The sequence below is a fragment of the Heterodontus francisci genome, chromosome 5, assembly GCF_036365525.1.
Source record: "Heterodontus francisci isolate sHetFra1 chromosome 5, sHetFra1.hap1, whole genome shotgun sequence".
Lineage (NCBI taxonomy): Eukaryota > Metazoa > Chordata > Chondrichthyes > Heterodontiformes > Heterodontidae > Heterodontus > Heterodontus francisci.
Window position 1 is genome coordinate 119,673,393 of NC_090375.1, and position 19,747 is coordinate 119,693,139.

General features: G+C 42.2%; 1 protein-coding gene across 2 annotated transcripts in view; it reads right to left on the reverse strand.

Moving 5' to 3' along the window:
• Positions 1-8,124: 8,124 nt before the first annotated feature.
• Positions 8,125-19,747, reverse strand: part of lactb2 (lactamase, beta 2) — a 92,043-nt gene continuing 80,420 nt past the window's right edge. The window contains exons 7-8 of one of the 2 annotated variants that reach the window (XR_010974981.1): positions 8,670-8,826; positions 8,125-8,425 (exon numbers count right to left, since the gene is read on the reverse strand). Coding sequence is in view for 1 of the 2 variants with exons in the window: in XM_068030922.1 (XP_067887023.1) it covers positions 8,385-8,425 (41 nt within the window). In the remaining variant the exon portion in view is untranslated. The remainder of the gene's footprint in view (positions 8,426-8,669; positions 8,827-19,747) is intronic. The other variant, XM_068030922.1, reaches the window with a different exon arrangement.

Genomic DNA, 19,747 nt, shown 5'->3' on the forward strand with positions numbered 1-19,747 from the left:
AAAATATCTATAGAAACTCTTACTATCAGTCTTTATATTTCTTGTTATCTTTCGTACTCTAATTTTACCTTCCTTATTAATCTTTTAGTCAATTCTTTGCTGTTTTTTATATTTTGTCCAATCTTCTGACCTGCCTCCCATCTTTGTGCAATTATAAGCTTTTTCTTCAAGCTTGATACTATCTTTAACTGTTTTAGTTAACCATTGATGGCGGGTTTTTTACTTTTTACAATTCATGTAAATACCTTTGGAATTTTTCTTTCTTGTTGAAATGTATCTATTCTGTGTATTCCGAAATATCCCCTTAAATGTCAAGGATGTCAACCATACACTTCAAAAGTACATCATTGGTTGTAAAGTGATTTGGACATCCTGTAGTTCTGAAAGGTGCTATATAAATGCAAATATTTCTTTTTTCTTTCTTTAATCGTGTCAATATTGCACTACCAGTCATGTAGGAGCAAGAAAAAGAAAAAAGAGATTTGCATTTATATAGCATTTATTTCCAAGTTGCATCACAGGTATGAAACTTAATGCAACCAATTCAAGCACCCAGTATCAGCTGTGGTGGAATCTAAAACTTACTTACAGTGAAGCCATTTTCTGCCTCTGCAATATTCAGCTTAAACCATGCAGCATACCAAGCAGCCAATATGTCTCCATTCTGTGGACAAAACAAGTACTGCAGCATTATTTATTTATTTGAGTAAAAGGGGGAAGTTACACTCTGTCCTGTGACAGAAATTAGATGCCACTGAAATTAAGATAGTCTAGCTCCCAAGCAGAATTTTCTTCTGATGGAATTGGTTAGAAATTGATCTTTCATCGACCTGAAAAGTTAACTCTGTTTCTCTCTCCACAGATGTTGCCAGACCTGCTGAGTATTTCCAGCACTTCCTGTTCTTATTTCAGATTTCCAGCATCTGCAGTATTTTGCTTTTATTTTAAGGATGTGATTGACTTTTGTAAGACATGTCACACATTTCAGATGGTTGGGAAGCCATACCCTTCAACTAAGCAAGCCCCATTAATAACGATAGCTGCATCTGTTGAACCATTTGGCAGGGTTCTTGTGGATTGTGTTGGACCCTTACCTATGACTACGTTGGTCATAAGTATCTCCTGACCATCATGGATTTGTCCACTCGACTTCCAGAGGCACTACCATTGAAGATCACAGCGAAAGAGTGACTGAGGGGTCAATCCAGTTTTTCACTCGGTATGGGTTGCCAAAAGAAATTCAGTCTGACAATGGGTCAAATTTCATGTCAGGTGTATTTCAGGAGTCATGTGTAATTTAGGAGTGAAGCAGCTCAAGTCAGCTGCTATCACCCACAGTCCCAAAGTGCTTTGGAGAGCTATCACTAAACCCTGAAGAGTATGATTAGGGCCTATTGTCTTGAGTAGCTCCAGGATTGGGATAAAGGGATCTCATTCTTGTTATTCATGACTAGGGACATTCCAAATGAGCCTACTGGTTACAGTCCCTTTGAATTGGTGTATGGGCATGTGCCTAGGGGCTCCCTCATTAAGGAGAGATTTTTGGCACAGGAGAGGAAACTACCCTCCTAGATAGTGTGTCAAAGTTCTGAAAAAGGCTCTCAAATGCTTGTGTGGTGGCCAGAGAACATCTCAAGGCTTCTCAGCAGGTGATGAAAGCACAGCAGATAGAACAGCTAAGGCATGTAGTTTTCAAACTGGGGATAAGGTGCTAGTCTTGTTGCCTTTGCCTGGAAAACCCTTCAAAGCTAGGTTTCGTGGACCCTACTATATCAAAAGAAAACTCAGTGATGTGAACTATGTAATTAGTACCCCAGACAAGCAAAAGAGTCAAACGGTGTGTCATGTGAATATGCTGAAGAGGTGCTATAAACGTGATCATAGTCAGCCAGTAGGTGTAACCCAGGTGGTAGAGAATGTAGATGGTGATACTGCTGCACGTGATGAACCAGATGGTATGTCTGAAACAGAGAGTTCTCAGACTGAGCCTCCTGCGGTGAAGCTGGTGAATGCAGAGGTGTTGGAGGGTCTGGATGAGGTGCTACAACACCTAATTGAGCACCAGAGGAAAGACATAATTGACCTGTTGAGGGAGTATAAACCTATATATGCAGATAAGCCAGGTCATACTTCTCTGGTGATTCATGAGGTTGAAGTAGGGGAAGCTAAACCAATTAAACAAAACTCCTACAGACTCAATCCCAGTAAATTAGCCAAAGTCAGGGAAGAGGTTCAGTACATGTTAAATAATGATGTAATTAAACCCAAAGTAGTTGGAGTTCTCCTGTCGTTCCAGTACCAAAACCAGATTGTTCTCAAAGATTCTGCATCAATTATCGAGGTAAAGGTTAATGCGGCAACTAAGACAGACTCCTATCCGATCCCGAGGCTCAAGATCGTATTGATAAGGTGGGGAATCAGCCTTTGTTAGTAAGGTTGATTTGCTTAAGGGATATTGGCAAGTCCGCTTGACTGACCAAACCAAAAAATATCTGCTTTTGTGACACCAGATGGTCTGTTCCAATGTAAAGTCATGCCATTTGGTATGAAAAATGCACTGGCTACATTTCAAAGAGTAACCAAAGAGTAATGCCGGGTTGTGTAATTTTGTTTGTACATTGATGACTTTTTGGTGTACAGCACCACTTGGAGTGATCATGTCAGGCATTTGAGAGCTCTATTTGACAGGCTGGCCAAAGCTCACCTTGTCATAAACCTGGCAAAGAGTGAGTTTTCCAAGGCCAAAGTCACTTATTTAGGATATAAGAACAAAACATAAGAACATAAGAAATAGGAGCAGGAGTAGACCATTCAGCCCTTCGAGCTTGCTCCATCATTTAATGAGATCATGGTTGATCTTCTACTTCAACACCATTTTCCTGCACTATCCCCGTATCCCTTGATGTTTTTAATATGCAGAAATTTATCGATCTCAGTCTTGAACACACTCAACGACTGAGCATCCACAGCCCTCTGGGGCAAATGCTCCAAAAATGAGTTAGAACCAGCCAATGAGATGACAGCCTCGAGACTAATTAAGGCGCCATTTTTCTCTGTATAAATACAAGATCAAACTTGCACTAATACCCATACAATGGTCAACGTGAAATCATGGAAGAGAAAATCTTACACCAACACTGAGAAGCTGAAAATCATCACCCAGATCAAGGAAGGCACTACACTAGCATCTATTTGCAAAGAATGGGGATTGCTGAATCAATGATTCATAGGTGGCTTAAAGATGAAGATAAGTTGAGAAGGGAGATGAATGAAGGTGGCCAATCAAGAAGGAAAGCCCGAAATGCCAATAGCACACCTCTCGACAAGCCTTATACTTATGGTTCACATAGCAGAAAACTAAAGGTGTATCCGAATCCAGTCCTGTTATTCAAGCTGAGGCCAAGAAATTTTGTCACCAAATGAATGGAAATACCAATGCCCCAGTAGAGATGGAGACAGCAAAGGATGGTTAGCAAGATTCAAGAACTGGAACGGCATTTTGCAAGTTACTATAAGAGGAAAACAACAGTCTGTTGACAAGCCAGCCGCAACATTATTTCCCACTGAATTAAAGAAGATTTTACACAAAGGAGGATATACCCAAGACCAAGGTTACAACTGTGACGAGATGGCCCTCTAATACAAAATGTTACCAGAGAGGACATTAGTGACAAGAAACAACACCAACAAAACATCCAGATATAAACAGATATAGGTGGACAGACCTCCTTTGCTGCAACAAAACTGGCCTACACAAGCTGACTCCACTCATCATCGGAAAATTCACCAAACCAGACTGCTTCCATCATCTAAACCTAAAATCACTACAATGCCAATACTCAAGTAGTGCCAAAGCTTCGATGGCTTCATCAATTTTCGAAAACTAGTTCCACAATGAATTTGTACCAAACGTCAGAAAACATCTCAGTCAGAACAAACTACAGAAGAAGGACATCTTGCTGCTTGATAACTGCCCTGCATACCCACCCCTAGAAAACTGGTTGTTACAGCCATGTGGTGTGACATGGATGGTTCCCACTGTTCAATTCCTCACCTGACCACAGCTAGTGTATTTTTATTAGAGTTTAGCCCTTTGGTGTTTTATTTTTCAAATAAACAGACAAGTGTTCTTATCAGCTTTAAAAAACAGAAAAAAAATTGTTTATTGATCAATATGCCTTATCATGAAATTGTCACAACTGCATCCATTCACATATTCTTTCTCTCTCTCTCTCTCTCTCTCTCTCTCTCACACACACACACACAGGTTGCATTGAACCTGTTGGATTCTCTTAGAAATCAGGTCCTAGATGGGTGCATGCCTGAGATGATTGCAGATTTCTCTCTTGATTGAAGATTCAGTTGAAGATGGTGGGTCACTTCTTGTTCTCACTGCTGTATGACGTAGATGTAGGTTTCTCTGATCTTATTTGCCCTATGCCAATTTGCACGTGGCTCAGGCTATAATCCACAGATTAATAAAGATCCATTTTTTCAAGACGAAGTCAATTTTCATAACTCTTCAGGGTTAGTTCATAGTTCAGTGTGCATGACAGCTCCCCCAAAAGGGAAAAAAAATGAAATTCCTTGGATTTCATTTTTATGTTGTTTGCTTTTTGGGTTTAGAAAGATGGACAAAGGCAACAGTAAGAAAGTTTAGGGTCACACCACTGTACACATTCATTTCATTTACTCCTCCATCTTACAGCTGCTGCTGTAGACTCTGTTTGTAGCAGCCATATGAGGTTCATGTTTAAGTTTTTCCATCATCCTTCCTTTGGATGAGGTCCCATCAAAAAATTGCATTTCTTTTGGTTACATGTTATCAAATGGGGTTATAGTTTCTCTCAAACCAGTTTGTACTACTTTAGGAACGTTAATCTCCAGGACCATGTGATTGTTGGTGAAGCTTGTAGTATGCAAATTTCTGTTATTGCTTGTGGCAAGGTTCCCTGTTTGCACAAGCTTTAACCCTTTAACTACTGCTTCCTCAATACATGGCATTAACCATTGAGGTTCTGGCACATTGATGGTTCTTATTTCTAAGGTGATAGTGGGGATACATTGTTTGCATCTGGAATTTCTTCCTGTCCCTTCTTCTCGCTGAGTTCTCACTCTATAGTTTTGGATTTGGAACCTAATCGTTTGATTCTTCAGTGGGTAGATCCATGCTGACCTCACTTTTAGTTTTCTTGTGATTTTCACAAGGGTGGTTCACTTTAGGGTATGTTACCTTCCCTTTTCCTTCAGAGATAGGTGTTTCCCTAATCTGCCCCACATCTTCTGGGACGCTACTGCTCGCAGGTGGTTGTCCAGTGTCCACTGCACTCCCCTGTGGCACTTCAACCAGGTGAGGCATCTCCCTCACGCTTGGCTTTCCTGTTTGGGAACTTTCCCCCGTTCCTATTTAAATCTTTTATAAAGGTTTCAGCTAACTACATTGCAGTTGCTTTTCCTTCAACTTTTGTGGCTTTTATCTTAGTTTCTTTAAATCTTTTTGGCTCTATCGGGCTCTTTTAACTTCTTCTGGCTCTATTGACCCTGTGGGATTTTTGGGACCTCCCCAGCCCGCTGCAGCTGTACAGAGTTTTGTTTGCACCCCTAAGTTTCTCCAGTCTCCGTGGACTGTTTTGGACCCTCTGGGTACAATTACTATGCTTCCTGACAAGTCATTGCCCAGCAATAGGTCTACCCCCTTATGGGTAAGCTCGGAATGATTCTGTCACTACCCTGGTGACCAACGTACTCTGTTGGTGAACAGTTGCAAATTACCGATTTCTTCAAAATGTGTCCATCTGTTCTAAAATGACCAATTATACATGTACATTTAAATTTCTGTTACTAGAATAAAATTTAATTTATTTGAATTTATTGTCTTCCTTTTGTTTATTTTATTCTGGCTACTGGCTTTCGAAAGGACCACATTATAATATGGTCTCACCTCTAATGTGGTCTTGAAATATGGACCCCATGAATTGCATTAGTGTGGGTCCCACTGTCTATGGCTCCCACAAGCACCATGCAACTAGGATGTGAAGTGCCTTCATAAACAATAGCTAGCAGTGTACACTCTCAGTGCAAAATGGTCTCATAAAGTATCTGTGAATGTACCCTCAATCATACAATTATTTAATATATATATAACTTCATAAAATTAATGCATTAAAGAAAGCTTAGCAAACATGGCCATAAAAATGCAAAATTACAGAAGTCTAAAGGTTTAGTTCTGCTAGCCAGACGAGATAGATGTGATTATGAGCAATAAAACAGGAGAGTAGTAGACAAAAATAACATGCCTATTGTGATGATGCTCACAATGAGAGGGGATGATACTTTATAGTGATAATACAGTGGTGGCACAATTCCAGTACTGACATTGTGTACTGTTGACACTGGAGAGCAGACCTCAATTCCTCCACCTGTTCCAAAGAGTCTTTTCCTTCTATTTTCTTCCCACAGTCCATTCTCGTTGCTTTCTTTCCTCTGCTTCCCTAACCTTCCTAGTCTTCTCTCATTTTATAGATTATCTTTACCGTCTCTCCATGTTTTTGTTGTGTTGTGATTTTTTTCACCATCCAGCAATCATTGCCCATCCCTAATTGCCCTTGAGAAGGTGGTGGTGAGCTGCCTTCTTGAACCGCTGCAGTCCATTTGGGGTAGGTACATCCATCGTGCTGTTAGGAAGGGAGTTCCAGGATTTTGATCCAGCGACAGTGAAGGAATGGCGATATAGTTCCAAGTCAGGATGGTGTGTGACTTGGAAGGGAACTTGCAGGTGGTGGTGTTCCCATGCATTTACTGCCCTTGTCCTTCTAGTTGGTAGAGGTCGCGGGTTTGGAAGGTGCTAAGGAGCCTTGGTGCATTGCTGCAGTGCATCTTGTAGATGGTACACACTGCTGCCACTGTGTGTGTGGTGGAGGGAATGAATGTTTGCAGATAGGGTGCCAATCATGCGGGCTGCTTTGTCCTGGATCGTGTCGAGCTTCTTGAGTGTTGTTGGAGCTGCACCCATCCAGGCAAGTGGAGAGTATTCCATCACACTCCTGACTTGTGCCTTGTAGATGGTGGACAGGCTTTGGGGAGTCAGGAGGTGAGTTACTCGCCTCAGGATTCCTAGCCTCTGACCTGCTTTTGTAACCACGGTATTTATATGGCTACTCCAGTTCAGTTTCTGGTCAATGGTAGCCCCTAGGATGTTGATAGTGGGGGATTCAGCGATGGTAATGCCGTTGAATGTCAAGGGGAAATGGTTAGATTCTCTCTTGTTGGAGATGGTCATTGCCTGGCTCTTGTGTGGCGTGAATGTTACTTTTCACTTGGGTCAGTGTGATAAAGATATTTAATCTTGTTTTGATCACTATTACTTTAAAATTCAGGCATTGTGCAAAGGAAATTTTCTTTGTAAAACATCTTGATAGACATGCTGCATCTTAACAGTGCTATATAAAGCTAAATTGATTATTTTACTTCATACATATATCTTCAGTGAGGTCAGAAGTAAGAATGGGATTAGTACCACTTTTTGAAAATTAAATTCAGTTGTATGACTGGTTGAAATTTCAGCCTTTCAAAAGGAATTGTTTTTCTCTAAGAGTTTTATATTTCAGTAAGTCAGTACTGTAAATTGCTCATTTCAGCCATTAAGAAAAAAGACAACACCTGATATCTGTTACAGGTAGATTTAATATGGCATGTGATGCATTATACAGAAGACCTTTAATCATACAGATGCTAGATTGAAGGCTTATAAGAGTTATGCTCAATGAATGTAAACATTTGTAAACAGACTTATTATGAACTAGAAAAATACAGCAATTGAGAAATGATTAAAATTACCATTTGGTATTATTAGAGAAACATAGCGGGGTAGAATTTCCAAGGAGGTTCTCCTGATCCCCTGCTGTAACTTCTGTGAAAACCCTGAGGATATAATGCAGTCACTTACTCTATTTCTCCAGGTTAACCGCTGACGTTATAGCTGATGGTAGAATCTCAACAGGGGTTCTCCCAATCATCAGCTGTAACGTCAGCGGTTAACCTGGAGAAATAGAGTAAATGACGGCATTATTTCCTCAGGGTTTTCACAGAAGTTATAGCAGGGGATCAGTAGAACCCCTTTGGAAATTCTACCCCAATACCTTGTATAGCATACTTATTTTCACATCTTTGATACTAAACCCAGAAAATCAGAATATAGTTCTGACGAAAGATTGTCGACCTGAAACGTTAACTCTGTTTCTCTCTCCAAAAGTATTTCCAGCAGTTTCTGTTTTTAAATCAGAATATGACTTGCACTTCAAATATCAAATCTTTAAAAAGCCACAGAGCCTTATTGCAAAAAGAATTGCAATTCCATTTTATCCAATTAAAAGGACGGAGAAGCATTACAAATTACTTTTCCATTTCTGAGTTGCATCATCTTGGGCTGCAAGACAAAATGATTTGATTAATGTCATTTATAACACTGAAAAATACTTCACTAAATCCATGTTGAAAAGTGCAGAATTAAATATTGGCAGTAATTCAGTAACAGCAAAATACTGCTTCCCTGGATCATTTCTTGAAGATAGTTATTGAGACTATTGCACCAATACAGCAATTACTATACCAATTTCTAAACTATTGATTGAAAATAATTTTCCTTTTTCTGCCAGATTTTGCTTCAATACCTCTCACCAAATCATCGACTCCTCGCTATGATGAGTTCCATGGGTGCAGTCATCTTTTATTAGTTTGCCCGTGTGACTGTTCTTCATGAATGAGCTTATACAAGTCTATTCAATGGTGGAGGCCAATCTAGTTTTCATTTGACATCTGTGTACACACCTGCAGCAGCAAATCAGAAGTGGGAACACTCACCAATTTTCTCCTCTCTTACAATGGCACAAAGGTAAACTGTAGTACATCACTGCCACCCCAGCTCAGATCAGACAATTTTCAGAGATTGAACATGGCATCATTTTAGTCTATACAGCTCAGCTATTGTCTCAATCACAATAAACAAGACAGATCATGGTCCCAAACAAAGTAATCAAACTCCAAAACATTAAAATTGTTGTACTGTTTGGGACTGTGAATGTTTAGTTTGGGATAATGACCATCTTGTTTAGAAATATTCAGAACTCTAAAGCCTAGACTGCTAAGGTGAACTCCTGGGTGAAACAATTACAGGTTGTCTTTTGTGCTCATCAAAAGTGAAGTTGGCTAATTCAACCACATCTTCTGGGTCTGCTTAATTTTAATCACAATGAGCTCCTGACAGTACTGCCTCTTTGGGGACTAGGAAATTCTATGCTGGTGAAGATTAAAGATCCAACATACCAAAAGCCCTTGCGGCAACATTGAATGCCAGTAAGCTACAGAATCATCCCATTCCCTAGTTGACCAGGGAAGGAATGGTGGTGCTTCTCCATTAAGGTAAGGGTCAGCAATGACAGTAAGTGTTAGGGCAGTTAGCATGAATATAACCACACTTTTTTGTTTTTGGGATGTAGGCTGTGCTTATTGTCCATGCTTAATTACCCTGAGAAGGTGGTGGTGGTGGGTCTTCTTGAATGGCTGCAGTCTTTGGAATGATGATACTTCCACAATGGTGTTAAGAACATAGAACATAGAACAGTACAGGCCCTTCGGCCCACGATGTTGTGCCGACCCTTTAACCTACTCTAAGATCAAACTACATACCCTTCATTCTACTATCATCCATGATAGAACATAGAACAGTGGGTGGAGATTTCTCGGATTTTAACGAAGGAGTGCCAGTTTATGTCCATGTCAGGATCTGGAGGTTATGGTATTCTCACAACATTGTTATTCTCATCTATCAATGGCTTGGAGGTGCTGTCAAAGTAAGTTTGACAGTTTGGTTATTTACTGCCGTGCATCCCGCAGACAGTGCCTAATGCAGCCAAAGTGTGACAATGGAGGAGAAAATGGATACTGAGTACAGTGGCAGATGTGCTAATCAAGTGAACTGTTGTCTTATATGTGGAAACTAAGTGCTACAAAACTAGCAATGACCAGGGCAAACAAGACATGGGTGAGCAGCATCTTGCAGGAATGCACTGTATACAGTGGGCTGAATTTTAACAGCTCGCCGCCATTCTCGGCGGTGAGCTTGAAAAAGTGCGAGGCGCACATGTAAGCCATGTGCCGTGGAGCCACCGCAATATTTTGTGTGGCGGCTCATTAACATGGAGGGGGAGAAATGCCCGCCCCTGATGACGTAGAGGGGGAAGGCACTCCGCCCCTGGCAATGACATTCAGTGGCACCGCACAGGTGCCAGCGCCATTTTTAAATCGCTTCAAGCCCTTTAGTTGAATTAAAATTTTTAAAGACAAATTCATTTCACAGTGATATAAAAAAATTAAATAAAAGCTGGAAGCCCCTCTCCCACAACCCCCCCTCCCAATGACCACACACTTTATTTTTGACCTATGCCACCAAAAAAACCTTTCTTCCCAACTCGAACTCCCCCCCCCCCCGAACTTCATTACCTTTGCCCTCCAACCCCTTCGCGCCATTCCCTCAGCCAATAGAAACAGTTTTCCCTGCTCCCCCCACTCCGCCCTGAAAACTTCACTTCACCCCTCCCCACCAGTGTCACGCCTCGGAGTCTGCCTTTGTTACTGCATTAACCTTTCTGTAGTCTATGCAAAATCTAGTTGAACCCTCAGGCTTAGGCACTAACACGACTGGGGAACTCCAGCTGCTTTGAATGGGTTCAATTAGGTAGTTTTCCAACATGTATTGGATTTCTGCTTTCACCTGGGCCTAGACTTAAGCAATAAAGATGCTGTTTTATAGGAGAGGATTCTCCTGCATCCACAATATGTATGGCTAAAGTTGTACATCAGGGTTGTCCAACCTTTTTGCGTGGAGGGCCTCATTACAATTTTTGTCTTACATGGGGGGGCCGGTGAGACAATTTCAGAAAAAAAAAGATATTAAAAATTTATCTTACGATTAAACAAAACAAAAATGTGCATTTTTGTGAAGAAGCTTTAAATGAGAAGATTAATTTATTGACTTACTTTCTCATCACTATGTTGGACACTGATTTAGTGCGATACCTGGCATTTTTTTACTTGCACAAGTAGTCAATGTCTGCTTGCACACTTCTTGGAATGATGCGGAGCACTCTGCATAGATATCCATCTGTCAGGAGTGATCTTGATCTCTCTTTGTCTGTCTGTCCAACTCTGACAGTTGCAGGGAACAGGACCGCTCAGCACAGCAGCTTTATGGTTGGTCAGTTTGTTTTAAAACATGGTGCTGTCAGTTTCACAGCTGTCAGCTACTGAAGCAGGAACGCGTTTTCCAACTTCAGACAGATTTGGGGTTTTCTGTCCGAAGTTAGGAAATGGGTTCCTGCTTCAGCAGCCGTCAGCTGTGAAACTGACAGCGCCATGTTTTTAAAAAGGCCGGTCGGCCAGAAGACAAAGGGAAATTTCCCATCTCCAGTCACGGACCCCTAGTGGAGTTGAGGAACGGCCCCGGGCACAGTTTACATCCGTGGGCCAGATGGAAACCTTTGGCGGGCTGGATCCTGGCCCTCAGGCCGTATGTTGGATAACCTGTTGTACATCCTGGTTTATCCCTACGGACTCCTTTAAATGATATGAGTAGCCTTGTTATTGTTCTGCATCTAAATACAAAACAAAAACAAAGAACAAACAAAGAACAAAGATAATTACAGCACAGGAACAGGCCCTTCGGCCCTCCAAGCCTGCGCCGATCCAGATCCTCTCTCTAAACATGTCGCCTATTTTCTAAGCTTCTGTATCTCTTTTCTTCCTGCCCATTCATGTATCTGTCTAGATACATCTTAAAAGACTCCATCGTGCCCGCATCTACCACCTCCGCTGGCAATGCGTTCCAGGTGCCCACCACCCTCTGCGTGAAGAACTTTCCACGCATATCCCCCCTAAACTTTTCCCCTTTCACTTTGAACTCGTGTCCTCTAGTAATTGAAACCCCCACTCTGGGAAAAAGCTTCTTGCTATCCACCCTGTCTATACCTCTCATGATTTTGTACACCTCAATCAGGTCCCCCCTCAACCTCCGTCTTTCTAATGAAAATAATCCTAATCTACTCAACCTCTCTTCATAGCTAGCGCCCTCCATACCAGGCAACATCCTGGTGAACCTCCTCTGCACCCTTTCCAAAGCATCCACATCCTTTTGATAATGTGGCGACCAGAACTGTACGCAGTATTCCAAATGTGGCTGAACCAAAGTCCTATACAACTGTAACATGACCTGCCAACTCTTGTACTCAATGCCCCGTCCGATGAAGGAAAGCATGCCGTATGCCTTCTTGACCACTCTATTTACCTGCGTTGCCACCTTCAGGGAACAGTGGACCTGAACACCCAAATCTCTCTGGACATCAATTTTCCCCAGGACTTTTCCATTTACTGTATAGTTCACTCTTGAATTGGATCTTCCAAAATGCATCACCTCGCATTTGCCCTGATTGAACTCCATCTGCCATTTCTCTGCCCAACTCTCCAATCTATCTATATTCTGCTGTATTCTCTGACAGTCCCCTTCACTATCTGCTACTCCACCAATCTTAGTGTCGTCTGCAAATTTGCTAATCAGTCCACCTATACTTTCCTCCAAATCATTAATGTATATCACAAACAACAGTGGTCCCAGCACGGATCCCTGTGGAACACCACTGGTCACACGTCTCCATTTTGAGAAAAGCATAGTGTCTAACCTCCCTAACAATTCAGTATTATTGCTGAAAATAGAGACATGTTGTCAAAGCTTCTTGCACTCATCAGGACAATCTGAAAGAATACCTATGTAAGGGAAAACAACAACTTTATACTGTATGAGAAGAGGGTGCTGATTGGTTGGCAAGTGAACTCTGATTGGTAGAGGCATTGCCATGGAGAATGCACCAGTTTACAGTGACTGACAGTTAACTGCCACACTTTGTTTGAAATTTAAACCAGGCAGCTTGACTGTGATTGGTCAAGGCACTACCCTGAGGACTGAACATGCGAATGGCTGTCACTTTGTTTAGCTGAAACAAGCGCAATGTTTGTACATGTTCTTTCTGTCTGCAAAGAACAGGGCCCTGTGTATTAATATATGTAGCTTCCAGTACGTGCAAATGCGCCACACTGCGAGCCCTACTGACAATCTTAAATTGGCTGTCAGCGTAATTCTTAGCACACTGAGGATTATTTAGCAAGTGTTGTCCAATCGTGGAATCACATCTAATGTTGGACACTGTTTTTTTTTGGTTTTGCAAGCATGGGCTGGTTGGGTATGGCCTGTACCTTGCTTGTTGCGAACAGCAGAAGGGACATGTTGTTTGATACGATCTGCCAGTCTTTGGGACGTACGGCCTATATACCTAGCATCACACTGGCACTGAAGTTCATATACCACATTACTCATTTGTGTGATAGGCAGAACGTCTTTTTGGCTTGGCGGCAGCATCCTGCTAGTGACGAACACCACAGGTGTGGCTACTGCATAGTTGAGGGTAATGTATCCCAAAAATTTGAGCAACAGGTGAAGCTAGCTGTTTCACGCTGCTACGATAGGTTTACCTGCTTCACTTCAGGGATGAGGAGCAACTTTTCCTTTTGACAAGAATTCCCTATAAAAACTCTCAGGTATCCTGTTCACGTCCCCCACACTCATGGCGGTTTCTGTCCTTGGCCTTACAGCTGCAGTCAGAGCTACAGTCTGATCTGTCGTACTCTAGGTCAGGGCTCCTTTCTCTACATTGGCCTTCTGTACCCCAATATGTCCCATGGGTTGACCCTGCAACTTCCAGTATTCTGCATGAAGGTGTCCCACCTTGTGGCAATGAAAACACTTAGGCTTTTGGGCCTCACTTCCACCCTCAGCATCTTCCTTTCTGGCCAGAGGAGCTGATCCCCGAGCGATCCCAGCTGTCCCTTCTTGTCCCCGGCCAGTGCCTTCCTTTCATCCTCCCACCTTCTATCCTTCTCGGGTTTGTGGGGGTGACGGAAAAAGGATTTGGGCTCGTAAAGAAGCTCGTAACCATCAGCGATCTCAGCTGCCTGTCTGGCCGTTGAAAACTTCTGGTTCTCTACATGGGCTCTTACTAATGGAGGGAGTGAATTTTTAAATTCTTGCAGGAGAATTATTTCCCTATGGGTCTCATATTTGGCCTCTACCTTTAGTGCCCACATCCAATGATCAAAGTTAATTTGCTTTACCTTCTCAAATTCTATATGCGTCTGTCCAGGCTGTTTCCGGAGCTTCTGAAATTTCTGTCTGTAAGCTTCAGGGACTAACTCATAACCTGCGAGAATAGCCATCTCAGGTAGTTAGGAAGGCACATGGGATACTTGCCTTTATTAGCCGAGGCACAGAATATAAGAGCAGGGAGGTTATGATGGAGCTGTATAAAACACTAGTTAGGCCACAGCTGGAGTAATGTGTACAGTTCTGGTTGCCACACTATAGGAAGGATGTGCTTGCACTGGAAAGGGTGCAGAGGAGATTCACCAGCATGTTGCCTGGGCTGGAGCATTTCAGCTATGAAGGATGACTGGATAGGCTAGGGTTGTTGTCCTTAGAGCAGAGAAGGCTGAGGGGGGACCTGATTGAGGTATACAAAATTATGACGGGCATTGATAGGATAGATAGGAAGAATCTTTTTTCCCTTAGCAGAGGTGTCAATAACCAGGGGGCACAGATTTAAGGTAAGGGGTAGGAGGTTTAGATGAGATTTGAGGAAAAAAATTTTCACCCAAAGGGTGGTTGGAATGTGGAAAGCACTGCCTGAGGGGATGGTAGAGGCAGGAGCCTTCACAGGATTTAAGAAATATTTAGATGAGCACTTGAAATGCCGTAGCCTACAAGGCTACAGGCCAAGTGCTGGATAATGGGTTTAGAATAGATAGGTTCTTGATGGCTGGTGCGGTTGTGCTGTATAACTGTATGTATGTATAATCTGCAGAAGCCTTCTCAGAAAGCATAGCACAGACTTCATGAGCTCTGCCCATCAACCTGCTTTCCATGAGCAGTGTCCAGCTTTCCTTCGACCACTTCATCTGCCTAGCTGTTTTTGCAAAAGAAATGAAAAATGCCTCTATGTCCCTTTCCTCAAACTTCAAGAGGGCTTGCACAAATTTAAACAGTTCTCCACTGTGTCCTGGTTTGAAGTCAGATTTGTCCTCCTCAGAACTTTCACTGGAGTCAAGGCCACCCTTTTGTTTTAATTCGAGCCTTTTTAATTCGAATACCCTTTCTTGCTCCCTTTCTCCCTCCTGCCTCTCTTCTCTTTACTTTTGAAATGCTCTTTTTCCTTTTCCTTTTCTCTTTCAAGTTCATTTTCTCACTTCTTTTTCTCTTTCAAGTTCACGCTGCTTCATCCGCAACTGAATTCTAGCTAATATGAAATTTGCCTTCTAAATTGGCCCAACAGCTGGCTCTTTTAGTCTGGCATCCAGATACTCGTAGATGGCTGTCACTGGGATCTTTTTTTTTGCAGCAGTTCTCTTCAGGTGATGTCGAGCATTAGTCTGGCAAGCTTTTCAGGAGAAATGTGGGATCAATTTCTTCAGTCCACACACTGGATTCTCATGGTTTCTCAAAGAGGTGGAAAAGGATGAGCTGTGGCTTCTCTCTTAGCAGGCTTACCCCCATCTGACTCAAAACAATATCCAAAACAAAACCAGCTCTTGACCATCATAAATCTTGACATGTCACTTCTCTGTAAACAACTCCCCTAGTCCACCAAGGCTCCTGCTGTTTACTTAGCTTAAGACATGTGACATCCAGTAAGGGTTAGTATTTAAACAAAATCTCAAGTCCTTCCAGTGACCTTTTTAAAAAAGACAAAGTCTAGCATCTATGGAATCTCTTCAGTCTTTCATATGAATCCATTTCCACAATTATTAAACACGAGCCCTTAAAAATATTAAAAAATGGAAGCACTTTCATAACAGCATACAGAGATGGGAAAGGCGCAGACAGGACTATTGCATTTTACAGCTGCGGTAATCAAGGTCTCCTGCATGAGATTGGAAAGAATGTCTTTTGTAATTGGCAATGAGTTGTCCTTTGTAAATCCTTCAGGATCTTGCAGCAACTCTGGTTAAACACTCGATCTCCAGATAGAGTCGTTATGGCACAAAAGGAGGCTATTCGGCCCAGTAAGTCCATGCCAGCTCTCTGTGGAGCAATCCAGTCAGTCTCCTTTGCCCACTCTATCTCCGTAGCCCTGCAGGTTCATTTCCCTCAAGTGCCCATCCAATTTCCTTTCAAAACCATTCATTGTCTCTGCTTCCATCACCTTTGCAGGCAGCGAGTTCCAGGTCTTTACCACTCACTGCATAAAAAAGTTCTTCCTCACATCCTCCCTGCATCTCTTGCCCAAAACCTTCAATCTGTGTCCCCTAGTCCTTGTACCATTAGCAAACGGGAACAGCTTTTCTTTGTCTACCTTATCTAAACTTGTAATAATCTTGTACACCTCTATCAAATCTTTCCTCAATCTCCTTTGCTCCAGGGAGAACAACCCAAGCTTCTCCAACTAACCTTGTAGCTAAAATCTCCCATCCCTGGAACCATTCTGGTAAATCTCCTCTGCAACCTCTCAAGGACCCTCATTTCCTTCTTAAAGTATGGTGACCTGGATGCAATACTCAAGTTGGGACCTAACCAGGGCTTCATAAAGATTCAGCATAACTTCCCTACTTTTGTACTCTATGCCTCTATTTATGAAGTACAAGTTAGCTTTGCTAACTACTCTCTCAATATGTTCTGCCACATTCAAAGATCGATACACATGCACTCCCAGATGCCTCTGTTCCTGCACACTGTTTAGAACAGTTCATCAAAAAGTTCAATTAGATTTGTTAAGCATGAATCTGTGCTGGCTATCTTTAATTAACTCAAATCCCTCAAGTGCCAGTTGATTTTTTCCTCCGATTATTGTTTCCATGACTTTACCTACCACTGATGTTAAACTAACTGGCCAGTAGTTGCTAGGTTTGTCCTTGCACCCTTTCTTGAATATGGTTGTCACATTTGCCAAACTCCAATCCTATGGCAGCTTCTCCATATCTAGGAAAGATTGGAAGATTATGGCAAGCCCTTCCGCTATCTCCATTCCCACTTCCTTTAGCAACCTGGGATGCAAGCCAACTGGACCAGATGACTTATCTACCCTAAGCAAAGCCAGACGTTCCAGTACCTCCTCCCTCTCAATTTTTACCCTTTCCATTGCCTCTAATCTCTCAGCTTCTACTGATATTTTGTTAGATTCCACTTTCTTAGTGAGCACAGATACAAAGTACTCATTAAGCATACTAGCCCTGCCCTGCGCCTCTAAGCATGTATTACCTTCTTTGTCCCTAATAGGCTCAACTCCACCTATTACTACCCACATGCTGGTAGAAGATCTTTGGGTTACCTTTTATGTTGACTGCATTCTATTTTCATATTCTCTCTTTGCCAGTCTTATCTTCCTCTTCACCTCCCCTCTCAACTTATTGCATTTGGCCTCATTTTCACTTGAAGAATTCACCTGCCATACATCATACACCCTTTTTTTTTGTTTCATCATAATCTCTCTCTCCCTCATCATCCAAGGAGCCCAGTTTTTGGTTCCCCTACCTTTTGCCCTTGTTGGAGTGTACTCAGCTTGTATATGAAGCACCTCTTCCTTAAAGATAATCCATTGTTCCATTAGTTTTTCCTCTCGGTCTTTGGTTCCATTTTATCCTGGCTAGATCCCTTCTCATCACATTGAAATTAGCCCTCATCCAATCTAGTTGTTCTACCTTATTTTATTCCTTGTTTTTCTGCATTGCGAGTCTAAGCCTTATGATACAATGATCATTCTTACTCAAGTGCTCCCCCACTGACACTTGGTCCATTTGGCCAACCTCATTTCCCAGCAACAGATCCAGCAATGCCTCCTTTCGTGTTGGGCCGAGAAAATACTGATCAAGAAAGTACTCCTGAACACTATCCAGAAATTCCTCCCCCTCCTTCCCTTTACACTAAAAGTATCCCAATCAATATTATGGTAATTAAAGTCCCCAATATCAACACTCGATAGTTCTTGCACATCTCTGTTATTTCCCAGCAGATTTGCTCCTCTATCTCTCTCTCACCATTTGGAGGCCTACAGAATACCCCTAGTAGTGTGATCATGCCCTTTTTGCTTCTCAACTCTAAACAACTAGATTCTGTCCTTGCCCTCTCAAGGACATTCTCCCCTTCCAACACTACAGTGTCTTCCCTGATCAGTACTGCCACCCCATCTCCCTTTTTCCCTCTCTACCTTCCTGAATACTTTATATCCTTGTATATTAAGTGCCCATCCTCAGCATTTTTAAGCCACTCTCCGTTATTGCCAATACATCATATTCCCAGACTACTATTTGTGCTTGGAGCTCACCAACCTTATTCACCACACTTTGTGTGTTTACATACATGCATTGTAATCCTGTCTTTGCATTCCTCATAGCCCTTTTCAGACTTCTCCTATCTAATATGGAACTACTAACTTCTCTAGTATTTCCAACACTCTCACTTTATGCACCTTATTCCTCATTTTTACTTCTAAATGCTGGTGCCCATCTCCCTGCCAATTTAATTTAAACCCTCTCCAACCACACTAGAGAACCTTCCCAGGAGGACATTGGTCCCAGTCCAGTTGAGGTGCAACCCGTCCCTTTTGAATAGGTACCTTCTGTCCCAGAACTGGTCCCAATGCCCCAAGAATCTGAAGCTGTCCCTCCTGCACCATGCTTCAAGCTACACATTGATCCTCCCTATCTTCCTATTTCAACTCTCGCTAGTGAGGTGGCACTGGGAGTAATCCAGAGATTTCAACCTTGGAGGTCCTACTCCTTAGCTTCCTCCCTAGCTCCTGAAAATCTGACCACACGACCTCAATACCTGCCCCTCCTATGTTGTTGGTGTAAGGAAAAGGTGTGCAGCAAGTAACAGTCAACCACAGTTCTCGAGGACTATGCTCACGATGGACTATATAATACAAAGCAACTGCAAACTGATCGAGGCACCTAAAGCACACCTTAAACATTCCAATTGTGTGCTCTTGGACAGTGGGAAATGACACTCACTATAGTGGTGCTCAACTGGTGTCCTGGGAAACTAGAGAGGTGTCATCAACCATAATGGAGGGTTAGCCCTGATCTCCCAGGATCCACCCAGAGATCTGCCCTTCTGTGTAAAAGAGCGCTGGCATGGTTGACTGCCTTAAAATGACAGCATAATAGCAGCTACAAGTAAGGCAAGCATTTACTTACATGGTGCAGTGTTGCTGGTCACAATTGAGCTGGACATTTAGAGAGTGGAATTCTTTTTCATTCATGCAGGTGGTGGAATTAAGCAGGAAAGCAAGTATGGCTGTACAAGTACAATCTCTGAATCCTTGGACCTTGGGAAAATGTGCCACTCTGCAAAATTGTAGTGCCCTGTCATGATGCTATGGGCAGCTGACAGCACAGTTAGATAGAACAGCAATTATTTGGAGACATGACTTTATAGAAGGATGTTAAAGAACAGTTTAAATCGATTACTGATCCTGGCAATGTGTCAGGAAAAATAATCTGTTAAGACCCCAATGTGAATTTGCCACTCTGTTTTCTGACAAACCAAGTCAAATAATATGATGGGATGCTAAATTGACAAAGAGGACACCTTGTTATTCTGTCAAAAAGCTATTAGATTTGCTAGACACAAGTTGCCTTTTCCTCCACTGAATTA